Source organism: Bacillus rossius, chromosome 1 (assembly GCF_032445375.1).
Source record: "Bacillus rossius redtenbacheri isolate Brsri chromosome 1, Brsri_v3, whole genome shotgun sequence".
NCBI classification, from domain to species: domain Eukaryota; kingdom Metazoa; phylum Arthropoda; class Insecta; order Phasmatodea; family Bacillidae; genus Bacillus; species Bacillus rossius.
This window is the reverse complement of record NC_086330.1, coordinates 23,546,354-23,564,732: the sequence shown is the minus strand read 5'-3', so window position 1 is coordinate 23,564,732 and position 18,379 is coordinate 23,546,354. Positions and strand designations below refer to the sequence as shown.

Below are 18,379 nucleotides of genomic sequence, written 5' to 3'. Positions count from 1 at the left end.
GACTTTTGACCTTGGTCACATCGAAACATCGCGGTTATGCAACAACGCGGTAAAAGTTATGTCCCCCGACAACCGCGTTAAATAGGGAGTGTACTGTATAATAAATTATTGTAACTGACTTAAGCTGACTTTCACTTTAGTATTATTTGTCTAATTTTTCAGATGCCACTACACCACACATTTACCCCCCCCCCCCCCCCCCCCACACACACACACACACACAATTGTATTTATTATATGATGTGGAAAAATTTTTTTTTGGGTATACAATTCTCAGTTTTACTATTTGAATTGTATATTCTTACTCGAGAATAATTTGGTATTCGTATTTATATTCAATTCACACTAAAAAAATGATTTTCACACAGGCCTACTTTTAACACAAGCTTTCAGCCTTTACGCATGGTAGTACAAGTGGCACTTTCATTATGTAACGTAAAATATTGACATTGGTCTACATATAAAATAGTAGCCCCATTCTGCATTTGGTTTATATTTTTTTTTACTACTCTCATTTATGAAATATTGTTTTTTAAAGATTGCATGGGAAAAAAAAAGAGTGCACATTGGGTGTTTTTAGACTTTACCTTCATTCACACTTTTCCCTTATTTAAGTAGTTATTTTTCCTCTTCATTTAAAAATGCAAAAAAAGGTTTTCTACTGAGTTTGCATGTTACGAGAGCAAGTCTTGTGACTTTCCAGGACGAGGAAACACTATAAACATGGCCCAAAATACATTAAGGCCCTGGTACAAAGTTTCCAGAGGGACAAAAAAAAAACCTTAAACTTATTACAGGAAAACTTGTTTATAAAGATTCAAGGCAAGGAAATCTGTTGATAGTGTTTTTTCCAGGGGTGTTCACAGACCCGCCGCTGCGCTAGGAGAGGGCGCTCGGGGCCGGGCAGAGCAGGGACGCCAGCCGGGCGAGCAGGTCGAACTGCTGCTGCTCCAGCTCTCCGCCCCGTCTCCGCTCCCCCTCCAGCCCTTCCAGCAGGCCCGCCACCCGGCCCTTCAGCCCGTCCGCCCGGCGAGCCAGCGCCGAGTTCTCCGTCTCCAGCCTCTCCCGCTCTCCGCTCAGCACCCTGATCTCACGCTCCCGCCCTGAACACACACACCCAGCTCGTTCGGGTCAAATTATCTAACACCCACGTAGTTCTTAACAGGAACACCAAATGTGCAACGGTGAAATGTGAAGTGTAACTTGCTATTATCTTTGAAAGATTTGTGCAATGGGAGTGCACTTGATATAAGTTTTTGGACATACGCCATTGCTAAGAACTTTTTCTGTTGAAGAAAAACTAAAAAATAAAAAAATAATAAATAATAAAACCCAAAAAAGACAAAAAAACACAAAATTAAGCAAAAAATTGCTGTTGTCAACAAGGATATAAACACCACAAAATATTCCGTAACAGGAAGAGGATGGGTAAAAAACTTTTTTCAACACTGCTGTAAATTTAATTTTTCAGTAAACTCATCCTTCAAAAAAATTCCCCTACTATTTAAGAAATTCCCTTGATTCTCACTGTTGCTGAAAATCCCCTGACTTTTCCACGTTTCCTCTGTCGCTGGCCATCCTGTAGCCAGCAGGACCTAACCTTGGTAGGTGGCCATGACCCGAGACAGGGCGGCCTCCATGTCGGGGGCAGCCTCTGGCGGACGGCACCTCGCCCCTCGGCACTGCCCCCCTCCCGAGAACACAGTGCCGTCCATGCTGGACTCGTCGAGGGACGTCGACATGGAGTGGGTAGAGCTGCCCCCCTCCTGCTCGCCCGCCTGGCCCTTCTTGGAGAAGTCCCCCGCGATGGACTGCAATCAGCATCCACAACGCTGCACAAAACTGTTAGGGATATATAGAGACTGGAAAAATTCGCGCTTTGGATGACCTCTAGGATAGACTCCATAATCCCCTACACACTCGGTCAAATGCCACCTGCTCATTGGCTACTGACTCGTGATACCTGTCAACATGGACGCTTGCGATTCGATGCTGTTTTGGTTGAAGGTTTTTCATTGGCTCATAGTCCATCAGATAAACTGTGAACCAATCAGAGAAGCAATATAAAGGTAAAGTTGTTCGGATTCTATCATATCGTGAAATGAATCCGCGAATTTTTCCGATCTCTAGGGATATACTATTTGTTACTGCAATAATTCAAACCCGCCAGTCTCTCCAGTTAATTTTCGGTATCCACAATATATAGACCACCGATAATATTAAACCTGTTGTGTCAACTGAAATTTATAGAAGCTGAGAAAATAGTTAGTAAAACAACATTTTAAGATTTCATTCAAAAATAATAATTGTAATATATGAAACAAGTCAGTAACTTTTATAAAAACAGTACGAATTTTTGTAATTTTTGCAAAACATATTATTTCTGACTCGAGGTTGTTACCCTGGTTTGGTAATCTGAATAGATAATTGTTTTCACTTATAATTATTGTTATTTTGTTATTAGTACATTCTTAAAAATATATTTAAAAAAAAATTTAGGTTTACCACCTTGTCAAAACCAAAGTCATTAGAGACAGACAGAACTAACTCAACTTGTGGAACTTGGGGATTACAACTCGCTCGGTCAAAAAACACGTACCAGGTAAAAATTTGGGGCTCTGACCACATATACAGAAAAACCCTATGTACATCATTGAAGTGACATCCACTTGTAATGGGTTGAAAATCACATATTAATTTGTTTTGAGCCCTTCATCATTCCTACTGGCAAGGTCCAACCAGAAGAAACAACATTTGGAGGTTGTTTGATAAATATAAAAAGGAGGACTGTACCCCACACAGATCAACCTGCATTTAAGAACACAGTTGACTTGCACGTTAACTTGCAGCTGACATCAAGAGACTAATGATGGTCAAACAGCATAGTTTGTTAGCCAACCATTCCAGCCAAACATAGCACAAAACAATCTAGCGTAACTTCACATTACTGTAGTGGTGTAGCATTATTTACCTGGCCTCCTACATTGAATTGGTTTTTTTTTAACCATGAATTTCGATATAGGTACTGAAACACACCAAACATGCAGTTTCTCTGCTTTTGACAGTTTTGAAGTCGCCAGGAGCACATGATAAAAAGGTGGCACTGTACATGCATACAAAAGTCTAATCAGTATAATTTAATAAAGAAAAAAATTTACAGACAGCTACTAAGAATAAACGAACTTGCACGCTACTTGGTACACAGCCAGTTAGCAGTGAAATGTGGAAATTAGCTCGGCGTTTAACTTAAACATGACAACTATAGAAATGCTTGTATTTGAATTGGCAGACCAATGGAACTAGTCTCCTGTTTTAGACATATTAGAACCATGATAATATTTTGTATACTGGTGCAGAAAATGGCCATATAGATAGATTGAGCAACTTCCCTTAATTCTCAGTCTGCTTAGTAAAGCTCGCAGCGACTTGCAATCTAACGACTCTAGTAGTAGCTTAGTCCAGACTTTTATTGGGTTTAATGGGAGTTTTGTATACATTTGACTATTATTTGTAATTCTGTAACTTTTCAAGACTTCATTTGCAGATTATGATTTTCCTTTTATTTAATAGTTTCATAAGTTTTAATGCATAACAGTAACTTGCAATTTTTCTGCATTTGTCAGTTAAAGTTGAAGTGGAGAAAATGTGGAAACCAAACAAATGCATTTCAACCATAAGAAAGGATGTGTTATATGTTAATTGCATATTTAAAACAGAAATATTACTGTTCATTTTATCATCAAACAAGGTTAAGTCATTAAAAAGTTATTTTATTTTGTGTAATCTTGTGTATATTAATTCAAGTAAGCCAAAGTTTACATCTTGCTTAGTCATAACATAAAAGCCAATGTATAGTCCTATAATTTTAACATTTATACTAATGAAATATGTTTACATCAAAAATAAAATTACTGGATCAAAAAACTCATCTGAATCACTGATTTGATACAGTTATTTCATAATGATTCAAAACATCAAAACTATCCTAACGAGTTTTTACTGACTTAAGAATTAAACTTGCTTGAAGATAAAAAAGTTTAACGTAAGAAATCTTCATGTTTTAAATATGCACTAGACAGTTATGTTTTCTTATGGGAGAAATGTATTTGTTTGGGTTCCACACTCTTACCACTTTAACTTCACCCGATAATGCGGAAAATTGCACATATGTTACATATTAAGCACTTATGAAGCTCCTAAATAAAAAAAAAATCTGCAAAAAATGTTTTAAAAATATACAAAACTACCATTAAACCCAATGTTAACACTGGGCTAAGCTACTGCTAGCGCTGTTAGTTTGCAAGGCGTCACGACCTTCACTTAGCGAACAGGTCGCGCCATGGAGAAGGATAGGAAGATGCCAGACCTTACTATATGACTGTGGTGCAGAAAAAGTCGGCAAACCTACCGTGATGTTAATTTTAAAATGCAGCAGGAAGGCTACACAATTGGATGGCAAGGATCTACGATAGTGCTCTCAAGATCGTTCACATAAACGCAGATTATATTTACTCTTTAGTATGTTCATACCTGCAGGTGCTGCCTCCCATACAAGTGTTCTTTCTTGTTGTGAAGCGAACTGAACCATTGGTCACAAGTGCGGCAATACAACTCCTCGTTGTCTTCGTCCTGCATCAACCATACGTTAACCATTCGATCACATCTACAACTTGTAAGTCACCTTTCAGATAAGTTGTTATCAATGTCACAAAAATGTCTCGGTGACTTACCTAGCAGCATTACCCCTACAAACTGAGTGTCAAATAATACTGTGTATTGACAAACTCCAAGGTTTACAACAATACATGTGGTGATCGCCACATTTGTTTCGTGTTCCGAGGTGCTCCGCCCGGCGCGGGCAGTGTGTGGATTTGTTTTCGGGACGTGCCTGGTCTCGCACAGGTCTGGTAGTTGAGCTGACTGCCACGCGGTGAGCCACCTCATGGTGTGTAAGATTTTCTGGTAGTATTCCTGTCTGTCACTAGAGCGCTCTCTGTGTCTTGGTGCACCTCTGATGTGCTATGACGAGGCCAGCGGGGAGTGTGAAGTGGTTTGTCTTTGAGCGAGTTTCCGAGGAAGCGCTTTACTTCGGCGGAGAAACTGAATGGCTACGACTTGCCGAGTGCGGATGTGTCCGAACAAAACAATATTGTCATATTGCAATTTTAATGCTAGTTATGCATGACATGCTGTGGAAACTTGTTATGCTGTAGAAAGGAGTGTCGCGTGGTAAAACACGTGAGTTGGGCGTGGCAACGATGTTCGTGATTCAATGATGGTGATAGCCACTGAGTCCAGGATTAATACAGAATGGGCTATGTTAATATCGTCCACCGATTATTTGTTGCTGTGATTTTACAGACATCTTGGAGTTTTCGTCAAAAGGGAATGTTGCATTGTGGTGCGCAACACCTGGCCATGATGGTGCTGGAACGAAATGGTAAGCTGCAGTGTCCGTCATGTCATGTTCATTAGCTACAGCTGATGAATAATTATGCGGGTGTGATTTTATTTCACGCGAGATTCTTCATCCAGTGATTCAAACTGTAAGTTTCCCTCCCCAAGTGTTTATGTGGGTTACGCAAAACTGTTTTGGAGGTTAGTATATTGAGTTTTACAATAATAAAAAAAGATTACATTTTGTTTGAAAAAATAATGTCCGCCATGGATATCATGGCAAACAAAGCTAAATGCATGCTGACACTAATATTTAAATCTGCGCTATTATGAAAAGTTGGATTCAAAATTATGTAAAATAGGTAATAAAAATGTTAGTTAAATAAAATGTTTTGTATTCTGATGGTTGGTTATAAAATAAAAGATAATGAGAAGGTACGTAGTTGCAAACAACAGTTTAAACTTTAAAAGTAAAGTAATAGTAAAAACTAAATTTTCTGAGTGCTCACAAACAAGACGTTAGGCTTTTAAATTAATTGTTTGAAATACACTACAGCGAACATTTATAATTTCTTGAGCTCATAAATATTTATTGTAATAAAGTATTAATTTGTTTGAAAGACAGTATCATGAAAATGTCTTACATTTTGGCCTCTGTAATTTTTCTTGATACAATAAAAGTTTGTTGGAAAGACATTATAGTGAGATTTGCCTACATCATGAACTCATTAATATTTATGGTGATAAAGTAAAAAAAGAGGTTTAAGGGAGAATTGTTTGGTTCAAGGACTCACAATTGAGTGTGTTGTTATATTCATTTTAATATTCTATTTTCAATCAATTCTTGTTTTAATGTATTTATATTAATACAGGAGATTATTTATATTTACATAATTTTATACGTTTAAAGCACGAGTTGGCCAAGCAATAGTGTTTCAAACAGTGTGTATAATTAATTTATATCCTCTTTAATCTGCACTAATGATTGGCTTGGTGCACTGAATAAATTGTGTCACATAAATAAATTACTTGCAAGTAATGGTTATTGAGGGATATGATTAACTTTGCACAGTGACACAAATCAGTTACCTGTATACACCAGCGATTGTAGTGTTCCCCATTTTAATGATAAACTATCTAAGTTATTTAATTGTATAATTGCATTTTTGTGAATTTGGCTTTTGCTTGAAAGTAAATTTTGATGATTCCATGAAGTGCTTTCATTTTGTTGAGTTAAGAGATAGTAAGACTTTGGGGAAAAACACCAATAAAGCTAACTGGTCTTTACACTAATTTTTTTATTTGGTATTACTACTTTGCTCACCCTTCCCTTTGGTTGAATTTATAAGGTCCAAAGCAAGGTAGCATATAGAATTATATTGCTGAGATTCAGGTACAGTAAACATCTTTTAGAAATATTTTTAAAGGACTTACAAATTAAAATCTCTACATTTAAAAAATGTAGTAACTTATTTTTTGGTGGTTAAATTGGCTAAAAAAAAAAGGGCATATGTCAAATAAATCAAAATGATTCGAAAACATTATTAAGTTTAGAAAAAGTAAGCCAGCGGAATTGAAAACAATAGGTTTAGCCTTGGTTTCACAATTTTAACCAAACCAACCAAGGCAGTGGTTTCAAATGGGTATGCCCAACACAATGGAAACAGAAAGATGCAAACACACTACTCACCTCTATCTCATCTGTAGCATCCATGTCAGACTCTTCTGTGCCATTTCCTTGAAGATCTGCAAAATAAATAACCCTAAAGATTTCAGTTTATTGCCATTTCCATGAACTAAGTAATAAATAAAATATTAAATGCCAGGAAGGATGTATGCAGAAATGTAAAGTTGAACCATTCGTTAAATGTATTTACTGATTCAACAAAAATTTACGAGGCCAACATAATGCTAAATGCAGAATATATTACCACCTATTTTAACTCTAGTGCATATTTTGCTTAAGGAGGATCTTACCCAGCCATTTTGGATTTTTCAACCCTCATTACCCATAACTGTTGCCACCTCCTGAAGTCGCTCACGTGATAAAGCTTGGCAAGACGTTGTATGTGATTTACGTGCTGATAATCAGGGTAGACAAATAGAGGAAGAAATCACCAAAGCCATAATGGCGTGGCGTGAGGAAGGGGTCTCGCCCGGAACAACCTACGCTTGGCTCTCTTCCTGTTGAGGAACGCCTGGTAGGCGTCGGACTGGCGGTACGCCCTGAGCTCCTCGCGGTACCGCTTCTTCTCCACCTCCGCCTGCTCCAGGTACACCTTCTTGTCGTCCAGGCTCAGCTTGCTCCACTCGTTGCCCAGCAGCTTCGTAACCTGCAACCGTCATCGCCACACATCCTGTCACGCTACTACACAAGAACACCTTCGGAAAGATGCTCCGTACCAAAAAAACTTCTCCCCCAATACCCATTTCCTCTTCCATATCTTTTACACCCCCTCCCTGTATATTAAATCATTTGTACCCCCCCCTCCCCCGGGGATAATTACAGCTCTCACTCGTTCCTCCTTCCTCATGCTTCTTATGAAAGCGGTCCAGTCCCCTATCCACCTGCCGCCTTTGTACATGTGGTACACTTCATCCCCCCTCCCCTTGATCTTCACTCCCCTCATCATAGACTCTTCTAACATGATAATTTTTCCTTTTATTTCCCTCCGCTCTCTCTACTCTGTAGTTCCCCTTTTCATAAACTGTTTTTCCCTCCTCCCTGCTTCTGACTCACCACTACTCCTCTACTACCCCTCTCCCCACACTCTCTACCCAACGATCACCTCTCATCCATCTGTCTGTCCCTCCACTGCACTCTCACGAGGTACTGTTCTCGGGTAGCGCGCGCTGGAAGTCTCCAGTTAGATCCTAGAGAAAGTGAGAGCATCCAGCAACCAAAGCTGTGCAGGGCAGATCCGTGAATTGTAAATAAATAGCTTGCGTATAGAACAGGACAAGCATGGACTAGTTTTTGAGTATAGCTCATGAGTCCCAAGACCAAGGCAAATACTTTACCAACAAGTGCAAAGGTCCAGTGATCCGAATTCCGCCTACTATGGTCCTGACCTCTCTTCAACCTTATCCCCTCTCCTTCCTCATCACCTTCCTTCCAGAGTTTACTCTGGTGGTGTCAGATACAAAAGCCAAGACCCTCATCCCAATAACAGCCATTACATTTGGTGCCGGAAGCTGGAACCCTTACATAACAATGTATTTTTCTGGAAAAATTTCCTTTTTTTTTATAACTAACTTAGATTTTCATAATTTAAGGAAAATTAATACGGTTCTAAGTACGTATTTATCCTCTATTAGAAACATTTTATACCACTCGTAAAATTTAAATTACTATTTTAATATAGTTCACTTAAAAATTTTTTATGCTGAAACATAGATATAGAGCTGTGGAGTATCCTTAACCTTAAATAGTATGTGTTTGTCTGTTAGCTATGGAGTATCCTTAACCTTAAATAGTATGTGTTTGTCTGTTTGTTCGCTTACTTCTTCTAAACTACACAATGGATTGTGATGTGGTTATCACCATCACTTAGTGTTTATAAATTCATATTTAATTAAAAAAGACAGAGAAATCTTGATGTTTTACAATTAATTGGTTAAAAGATGTGATTGATACATCAAATTAATGTACTGCAGAATTGTAGGTCTTAAGAAAGCCAAAAGAAAAGTTCACAATAGAATATGTCAACCTTTTAAGGAAAACTCACAGAAACCCTTTTGATCTTTCAAAAATGATTAAAATAATGAGTTATTTGTGAAGATATTTTGACCGAAATACACAGTATTAATTCTTATCCTAATAAATATGTGAGTTACCTTAGGCATTTAATTTAGATCAAAACTAACCTTTACACCATATCATGTGCAAACTATTATTTTAATTCCATTGACTCCATTTACAACCAACGGATCTACCATTAAAAGACTTGAGTGTTGAGTGCTTTTCAAAAAGACAGCTATATGAAGACCTTTTACATGTGACTTCTAAATAAAATCTGTTAGTGTTGTCAGATAAGAACAAAGCTGTAAGTTTGTTTACAAAGAAATTTTATAGTCATGGGCAGTACGTATGTATATATTTTTCACACGAAAACTTCGCACTTATAAGTACCTCCTTATTTAACCTAAATGATGCCACATTAGTAAATTGCATCTGTGTGAAGATGGGTGAGTCACTAGTCCTTATATAAGGTACATAGTAATAGTAAATTTTGTCTTTCTTTACCACCTAATGACTTACTTCTTTTGTTATTTTGTTATATTTGTGTTAAAAAATTGATAAAATTTATTTTTTGAGTATCTATGAAAGTATAACTTGGAAAATTTTCCTGTTTAGCTGTAAATATTTCCAAAAATACTTTTCTGGAAAAACTAACATATCTAACAGGAATAATGACTTAATTATGAACAGGAATAATGACTTATGTGGCTAAGTTAAGCTTGAGAGGTTAGTGTTGATACCGTACCCAAGAATGTCCTCCGTACACTCACCTAAATAATACAACTATGCCACTGGCCATAGTGACAGTTTTTCTGATGTACTCATATTATATTACTTTAAAATTGAAATTTTTATGTCAACACGTTCAAATGCTGATCGGAAATATTTCCCTGCGCTCTCTCACCTCGGGAAACGGCAAGTCCTTGTAGTTCCTGCGCTTCTCGTTGAGGAAGAGCACGTATCCCGTGGCCGGGGCCTTCGGGGGGTGCATCTCCTCGAGCTGCGGCTTCCTCTTGCGCCCCTTGGGCCAGCCCCCCCGCCTCTTCTGCTGCGACGGGGCGGAGGCGGGGGCGGGCGAGGGCCCTTGCCCCGCCTGCCGGGCGGCCGCCGGCTTGGCCCTCGCTCCCTTGGGCGGCTGCCTCTTGCAGACCGACCGCAGCTGGCCCGGTTCCTTCACGTCCAGGACCACCTCCAGGGGCAGACACTCGTCCTGCACACAACAAGCTGTCTCGTTCCTTCTCCACTCACTATCAGCGACAACATGAAAACAAGATGTCGCGCACAAGGTGGCTTTTTTTCTGACAGGTGCTATGCCAAACATTCAAAGTTTCGACAGAAGAATATCTTATTAACATTAAAAAAAATATAGTAAGGATCAGGGGCGTAACCAAGGGGGGGGGGGGGTTTAGGGGTTCAAATCCCCCCCCCCCCCCTAGCCCCAAATCTTTAATTAATTTCTTATTCATCACTCAAACAAATTTCATATTAAAATTAATAAAATTTAACCAGTTCGGTGACAACCACAACGCGATTATTGACTCTGAACTAGTGCACTTTCATTGTTACATTCCGACAACAGACGAGAGAGCCCGAGGAGAGGGAGCCTGCGGACGCACCATGTCTGCGATGGACCCCGGCGAGATGCTGAGGAAGATGTTGCCAGGGGTCGACTCCGAGCCGGTCGCGCACACCGTGCCGCCGTGCTGGCTCAGCAGCTGCACGGCCACGTTCTGGAAGTCCTCCATGGACAGCTTGAGGCCGCCCACGTCCGTCGACAGCACGTCCTTCAGCGACAGGCAGACCAACCTGCAACCCCATCGACACGGCATCGTCAGCTTTCCAGAACGTGACCTAAACCAAGTCTGCGATGACTGTTGAACATTGTGGCAAACAAAACAAAACATATTCACGAAACACAAGACTAGCTGAAAATATATCAATGATAATTTTGCTGATTCATGCAAAAAAAAAAAATTGAAAATTTAGGTCAGCTAAATTACTATGTAGTGTACGGATTATCGTCAAAAAAAATTGTAAAAATCTGAAATAACTTTCATTATATGCTCTTTTACATCCTCTTTTCATTACAGCCTGCGGAAATAAAAAATTCCAAATACTTTATGAGATATCAAATTTTTTAATTTTCATATTTGGGGGATATTTGTTAAAAAAAATTTTTAAATTTCGAAATTACTTTTATTCTGTGCTCTTTAACTTCCTCTTTTCATTAAACCCGGCGGAGATAAGAAATTCCAAATACTTTACGAGATATCGAATTTTTTATTTTTCATCCTGTGCACTCATGCAGCATTCATAATTTATTGTTGCTTGTTTACAAGTATGATTTTTTTTTTTCCGCGACGTACGTGAATGACATCATTTTCTACTAATGGGAAATGAATTGTACCCGCCTCTAACTTAGGTGAGTTTTTAACGTTTCAAATTTTAATGTTTTATTTGTTGCGCAAGTAATAAGTAAAAAGAAAATTACGTAAGTTCCTACTGTTCATCCTTTGTCCCAGTTTGTTAGGTCAGGTCAGCTACATTATAAATACTTTAAAACTAAACAACCATTAAAATTAATTTTATTATTTTTAATGTACATTCAGTTTCAAAGTATTTATAATGTAGCTGACCTGACCTAATCTACCTTTGTCCCGTTTTGTTAGGTCAGGTCAGTTACATTATAAATACTTAAAACTATACAAGTAAAATTAATTGATATTAATTTTAATTTCCGTTTATTTTGCAGTATTTATAATGTAACTAACCTTACCTAATGGAAAAATTCTGTTATTTAGGCATTCACACACACACGGCAAAATATAAAATTGCGGCGATCGAATGATTACATAGGTCTTGTATTGCAAAATAAGAACGGCGATATCTCCAAAAGTAATTGGAATTTCTTATCTCCGCAGGCTGTAATGAAAAGAGGACGTAAAAGAGCATATAATGAAAGTTATTTCAGATTTTTAAAAAATTTTTTGACGATAATCCGTACACTACATATTTACCTTACTTAGGCTGGGCGCACACAGAATCAGACAATTATTGTCATGATACTACCTCAAACATGGATTATATAAAATAGTTATCTCATGTACTGAACAAACTAACTTATCTGCATCCAACTCCATAGTGAGGAAAAATCAATTAAAATAGTTTAGACCAACAAGAGAATATTCTCTCAAATTAAATGTGAAAAACAAGTCTTTAACTAGTCAGCTATACACACACTTCAACATGCCTTTGTTGACAAATTTTTGAAACTTGTGAATGCAGAAAACACTGCAGCCATCAGACAGTCTGCTCATGATGAAGTTGGAGCGGTCATTCAATATTGTCACCTTGTGTCTGATCGCGACAGTTATGTGGCATCGTGTCGTGTATGATTCTTTGTGCAATGTTTTTATATAAATACATGGACGTCAAATACTGTCACACAAAATGTTTTATCGTGTAGTTCCTCATTCTGTGTACCAGGCCTTCTTAACTAACCAAACCGTTCACACATTATTAGCGTATTTTAAATGTAGCTAATCAACTGTTAAAAATTTAAATTACTGGTACACTACCTAAAATATCGCAATTCTGTGTTATAAAATTAGTTACTATGTTATATGCATTTTCGTATTCCCCTAGATAACTACCTTAATTAGAGGTGGGTTGTTACAGCAATTTTCGGTATCGGTTCCAACCTGTTACTGATACAGTAATGTACTGGTTACAAGTAGCTGAGCAGCATTCTCGTTACAGGTTATACATCCTCCGTGCCGTCATCACCAGCGTAAAAAGGTATAGGTGTTCTCTTTCCACGCCTTTTGTAATCTGCAGCACCCCCCCCCTCCCTTTCCAATGTTAAAGGAGTATTTCTCACTCTCTTCCAACTTCCCCTCCCTGTTCTTACTTCTCTCCAACAGTAAAAAAAAAAGCTCCACGTACACAGACCGTGCGACCGTAAGGAGAATCTGATACATTATTTATCACGCCCGGTAATTCTCTACCTCTGTTACGCTCATGCCCGCCTAATACAGCCAGTATCAATCAGTTCAACATTCACTGCAGTTCGTCCTGGCCGTGTATTACCATGTACATTGTTCCGGGCTGTCATGCTTTGTAGTTAGTATCTTTATAGTGAAATAAGGAATGGATAAGTGCAGGAAAAAGACTTCATTTGTGTGGAATTTTTTCACGGAAAATAATGAGTTTGCTAAGTGTAATTTGTGTAAACAAAAACTGAGTTATAATGCAATACTATTTGTTAAATAGTGACTGAACTTGCAAAGTGTTTGTTTTTTTTATCAATATTGGCACTGCTATCTGCCTGATGTAACTCAAATGTCTATTGATATAGTTTGCTTACTAATATACCTATCTGTTTTTTTTATTTTTAATTTTTGATAAAATTGTAATCTTTTTATGTATGAAAACACTAGTTACTAATTGTTTTCGAAAAAAGAAAGTCCATAAGTTGATTACATCTGTTATTAGGGTCTACTGAGAATTCATTTGCATTTTCATAGTTGCTAGGTGCACAAATATAAATATTATATGTTTTATTAATGTACTTTTTAATATTAAAATGTCATTAGTTTTATTACTAAACGAGACGGTGTTTTAGCTTTGCTCCCTAGATCGTAGATCCACATATCTATCACCTAAGGATGATGGATCTAGAACCAGTGTCCTTGGTCTTGTATCGCTATTAGCGTACTAACTAGAGTCTTCAGTCTTCGCAAGAAGCACGCACTGCGCACTGAGCGTACTTTGATGTGGGACAATAAACAAAACGACTCGTAACAATTTCGCTCTGGGCCTCTCCTTTAATGGCTTCCGCTGCGCTTCCTCCCCTACATTCTTACCCTTCTTTATCCCTTGTTCGTCGTGCCGCTCCCTCCCCTTTCACAAGCTCCGCCCAAGTGACCGTCATCTGCGATCGGGTTCTGCGCACATTGGCCGTGGTGTTGTTCAAGGCGAATTCTAAACTGATACTAAAGTACTTGATACTCGAATAGTGTACTCGTTTGCAGTACCTGATACAGGCGTGTATCAGTTACAAAGTAGCAGGGTGATACTCTGCGACCCACCTCTAACCTTAATGCTTATCGCAAGTTAGATTGAATTGTGTGAAGTTTAACTGTTACGTATAGTAATGTGCAATGCTTGTGAACTGCTTATGCTGACTGTGTTTGTGCCTTATTGTAAATTGGTTTTTAATACCTACCCTTTATTAGTTTCCATTAAAATTCCATTTTGAAGCAAATCGTTCGCAGCCGACACTGTATCTGTTTTGCTTTCAGGAGGCGAGTGGCAAACTGAAGCATTACAATTACTCATGCCAACATCTTCGGAGAGTATGTTTCCATCACTTATTGCAAATGATTCACACAAAACATTTTCCTCCATTCCAAATGCTTAACTGAAACCGTTCAAACGAATTTTTAACACTAATTGAAAACAATATCAACACGTTATTGCAGGATGCCCAAATTTGAAGCCGTATGTAGTAACCTTTGTCAGAATCTACAGTTATAAATTACAATACATCACATGTTAAAACAAAACCATCACCACTCACAACCTCTTTAGCAACAGCAACATGAATCAAATGTTGCCAGTCATTGTTAATAAAAAATCCCTTTGGAGTTCAGTTCGAGTCGCCGAGAGGAAATAATACTATGCACAACTGCAGAATTCAACCATATACTACGATACTGTACTTTTTCGTGCAACTCAGTCGACAGAGGCGGTATTAAATGTCGCATAGACCGCTATGCCTCATCAACGTATCACGAAGGCGTGTGCACCGTACGCGATCGTGCGTGCACCATAGTGTAGAGAGTGCAACGGGGCGAACGCCAGGTAACAAGTGCTACGTCGGTGGAAGGATCCGGCCGGGTGTGGCATATACCTCAACCGAACTACAACAAATGTAAAGTATTTTTTTTTTTTCCACTGGAGACTATTAGACATTATTTACATTATTTAATATTTCATTTCTATCAAAATTATGTTTCACTGTGCGCCTTGTCCCGAACCTGGCCGGTTCAGTTTCCCACGAAAATCAAACGTTTCCGTGGGAGGGCTGGCAGGGTAGGGGGTCGCGCGCGGTGAGAGCTGCAGTATCCTCAGGAGCTCATAGAGGCTGGCAGCCTCCGCGCAACACGGTACCAGCAACTTTCATTTTCACTGATATGTAGTTTTCAATAGTCGTAATCTTTCGTAAACCTTTTCTTTCAGTTCCGTGGTCAGCCTCGACTTACCATGTGGTATTTCACTTAAATTATTCAGTGCTCCAAGACGAGTGTTCGTCGTAATATGTAAGTACTGTGGTGATCTACGAGATGTTACGTCGGCGCTTCACGCGATAACTTAGCCAACCGGCTAACTAGTTTTGAAGTCGTACCGACCGAAGGCCAAAATCCCGGCCTCAGCCCGCAGTACTGGCTCCTGCTGGCGGAACGCACCCCTCACCAAGTCTCCACCCAGATGAGACGAGCGGCGTATGCTTGGTGCATGGAGGGAGTGTCCCCCCCTCCACACGCCAACCCCTGAGGAAGTTCTGATCAGCTCGCGGCCCAGGGCGGACGTGCGCGTACCGTGGGGAGCCTTCAAGTTTTGTCTCTCTGATTCCTCACGACTGGTAACGACGCCGACCGCCAATGCTCCTCTATGTCGCATAGACCGCTATGCCTCATCAACATCTCGCAAAAGCATGTGCACCGAACGCGCTCGTGCGCGCAGCAAAGTGTAGTTCGTGCGACGAGGCGAACGCCATGCAATAAGTGCTGCGCCGGCGGAAGGATCCGGCCGGTTGTGGCATATCCCTCCGCCGCAATACAACAAATTAATTTATGTATATTTTTTCACAGGTTTTTATTAAACATTATTTTTCATCAATTAATATTTCAGTCCTTGCAAAATCATGTTTCACTGTGCGATTTGTCCCGAACCTGGCCGGTTCAGTTTCCCTCGAAATTCACACGTTTCCGCGGGAGGGCAGGCGGGGGAGGGGGGGTCGAGCGCGGTGACAGAGCCAGTGTCCTAGAGGAGCTCCAACAGGCCGGCAGCCTACGCAATGCGGAACCATCAACCTTTGCTTTCACCGACATGTAGTTTTCAATAGTGTAACTTCTTCTTAAACTTTTAAGTACAGTTCCGCGGTCGGCCTCAATCTACCATGAGGTTTTCACTTAATTAAATCAGTGCTCCAAGATGAGTGTTCTACATAATACGTAAGTACTGTGGGGAGTCTACGAGACTTTGCGTCGGCGCTTCACGCCTAACTTAGCTTACCAGCTACTTAGTTTTGGCCCGCACGGGGCAGCCAGAAGGCGACACGTGCCACCGAACGTACTAACGAATCAGTCCCTGGGACACATCTAGATATATCACGTAGAGTCGCCTGAGACACGGGCCTACGTGCCACTAGCCCACTTTATTAAGTGTTATGTAGTAGTGAACTGTGTGCTCGTCAAAGTGTAATCTGTAATATTAGAGTTTAGGTATCACCGCGGCACGGTATCGTACCACCAAATGTACTAGCGAATCAGTCCCTGGGACACATCTAGGTATCACGTAGAGTCGCCGAAGACACGGGCATACGTGCCACTAGCCCAATTTATTAAGTGTTAGGTAATATTGAAGTGTATTGTTCGTCAAGATATCGTTCGTCATGTCAGAGTGTATTTTTGTAACTATCGCATCACATGTACAAGTCCACCCCTCACGCGCATTAAAATCGTGAGCCGCCACTGAGGAAGTGAGCTGCGCGTGTGACTAGTCGCGTCGGGCAAACCATTACGGCCAGAACGGGCAGCACTATGTATTGGGCTGTGCTGTATTAAATTCACCAAATATCTTCCAGAAACTTTGTGTTATTCTTCAGGCGTCCCGGGTGGCCATAACAGCTCGGAGGGCCCTACTGCGTTAACCCCTACCTCTAGCCACAAGGCCGAACCTTCCCTGAGATCACGAACCCAAGCAAAAATCACGTCTATATAGTCAGAGGTAGCGGGGACGGCTGCAGTAACTATAGTCATCGCCAAATACCTTTTTCAACGCAACTCCTGAGGAAGTGGTCGCACGTGTGACTATTCAATTCGGGACAATCGTTATGGCCAGGACGGGCAGCACTATGTATAGGGCTGTGCCGTAATAAATTCATCAGACATCAATCAGTATTTTCGTGTTCTCTTTTCAGGCATCCCGAGTGGCCATAACAGCTCGGGGGGCCCTACTGCGTTGAACCGCTACCTCTAGCCACAAGGCCGAACCAACCCTGAGATTCCGAACAATACTAAAATCACATAAAATTCAATAGAGGAAGTGGGGACAGCATCAATTCCTTTAGCGGGGAGAAGATAGGAATGTAAGGTATATATATAGGCAGGCTTCCCGATCCCGGTGTTAGAATTAGCGATATATTTGCTTGCGCGACCAGAATAAAACACATTGCTATCATACCGAGAGTGCAACATGGCTCTGTTGCCCTCCGACAATGCAGAACCTACCAATCTGCTGCGGCAGAAAGGAAACAATAAAAAGTGCAAAAGTGGCCAGAACTGGACTGGAGGCAAGGACCCTGGGATGCCATTTCCACGTGTACAGAGAATATGGGGCCTCACAAACAACAACAAAAAACAAATTTACTGCGACCAGATGGTTTAAAACTTCCAGGAAAAATAAAACATAATTGACAATGACGTTGTCCCGACCATGGCCTCTAAGCCCGTGCTCCGCAAAGCTAGTATCAGATCCTGTTTTCGGAGCGCACCCCTAGCCCAGCAGGAATGAGTCAGGTGAGTGCCTCGGGCGTGACCCCACTAGACTTAAATAAACTTAAGGGCACGAAACCACAGGGGCTCGACCCAATAAAACAATTAAGGAACAATACATTAGGACACAATTATTAATTCACAGGCATTAAACAAGTGTGTCGTAGCCACTCCGTGCGAGCACCACACGGAGTGGACAGCGAACCTCATTAACAGTCACCGTGGCCACTGGCCTTAATTCAAGTGCCCGTGACAATGATCAAGTTGGATTAGGAGAAATCCCACTAATACAGTTCACAGGGAGACAATATGTTAATAAATTTACAGTCGCCAACTTGATGCCACAATTCAAATAATTAAATAGGTACTCTAAAACAATTGTTAAGCCTTAAGCACCCAATTACCAGGTGCTAACTTTTAATTGGGCACCTGGAACATGTTTTTAGCTTATAATAGAGCC

General features: G+C 40.2%; 1 protein-coding gene across 1 annotated transcript; it reads right to left on the bottom strand.

Moving 5' to 3' along the window:
• Positions 1 to 251: 251 nt before the first annotated feature.
• Positions 252 to 14,874, bottom strand: LOC134533105 (uncharacterized). Its single transcript, XM_063370360.1, has 8 exons — positions 14,367 to 14,874; positions 10,756 to 10,945; positions 10,044 to 10,349; positions 7,568 to 7,730; positions 7,088 to 7,143; positions 4,531 to 4,629; positions 1,601 to 1,811; positions 252 to 1,103 (listed from the first exon to the last, which is right to left on the bottom strand). Exons 1-8 carry the CDS (start codon positions 14,546 to 14,548, stop codon positions 880 to 882), a joined length of 1,431 nt encoding a protein of 476 aa, XP_063226430.1. The 5' UTR covers positions 14,549 to 14,874; the 3' UTR covers positions 252 to 879.
• Positions 14,875 to 18,379: the final 3,505 nt, after the last annotated feature.

Coding starts and splice junctions, on each gene's coding strand:
- LOC134533105 (XM_063370360.1), bottom strand. CDS start 14,548: ATGGAGGAAAATGTTTTGTGTGAATCATTTGCAATAAGTGATGGAAAC. Junction 10,350..10,755: donor CGGGGTCCATCGCAGACATG/GTGCGTCCGCAG, acceptor TGTTGTGTGCAG/GACGAGTGTCTGCCCCTGGA. Junction 4,630..7,087: donor ATGCTACAGATGAGATAGAG/GTGAGTAGTGTG, acceptor TGGTTGATGCAG/GACGAAGACAACGAGGAGTT.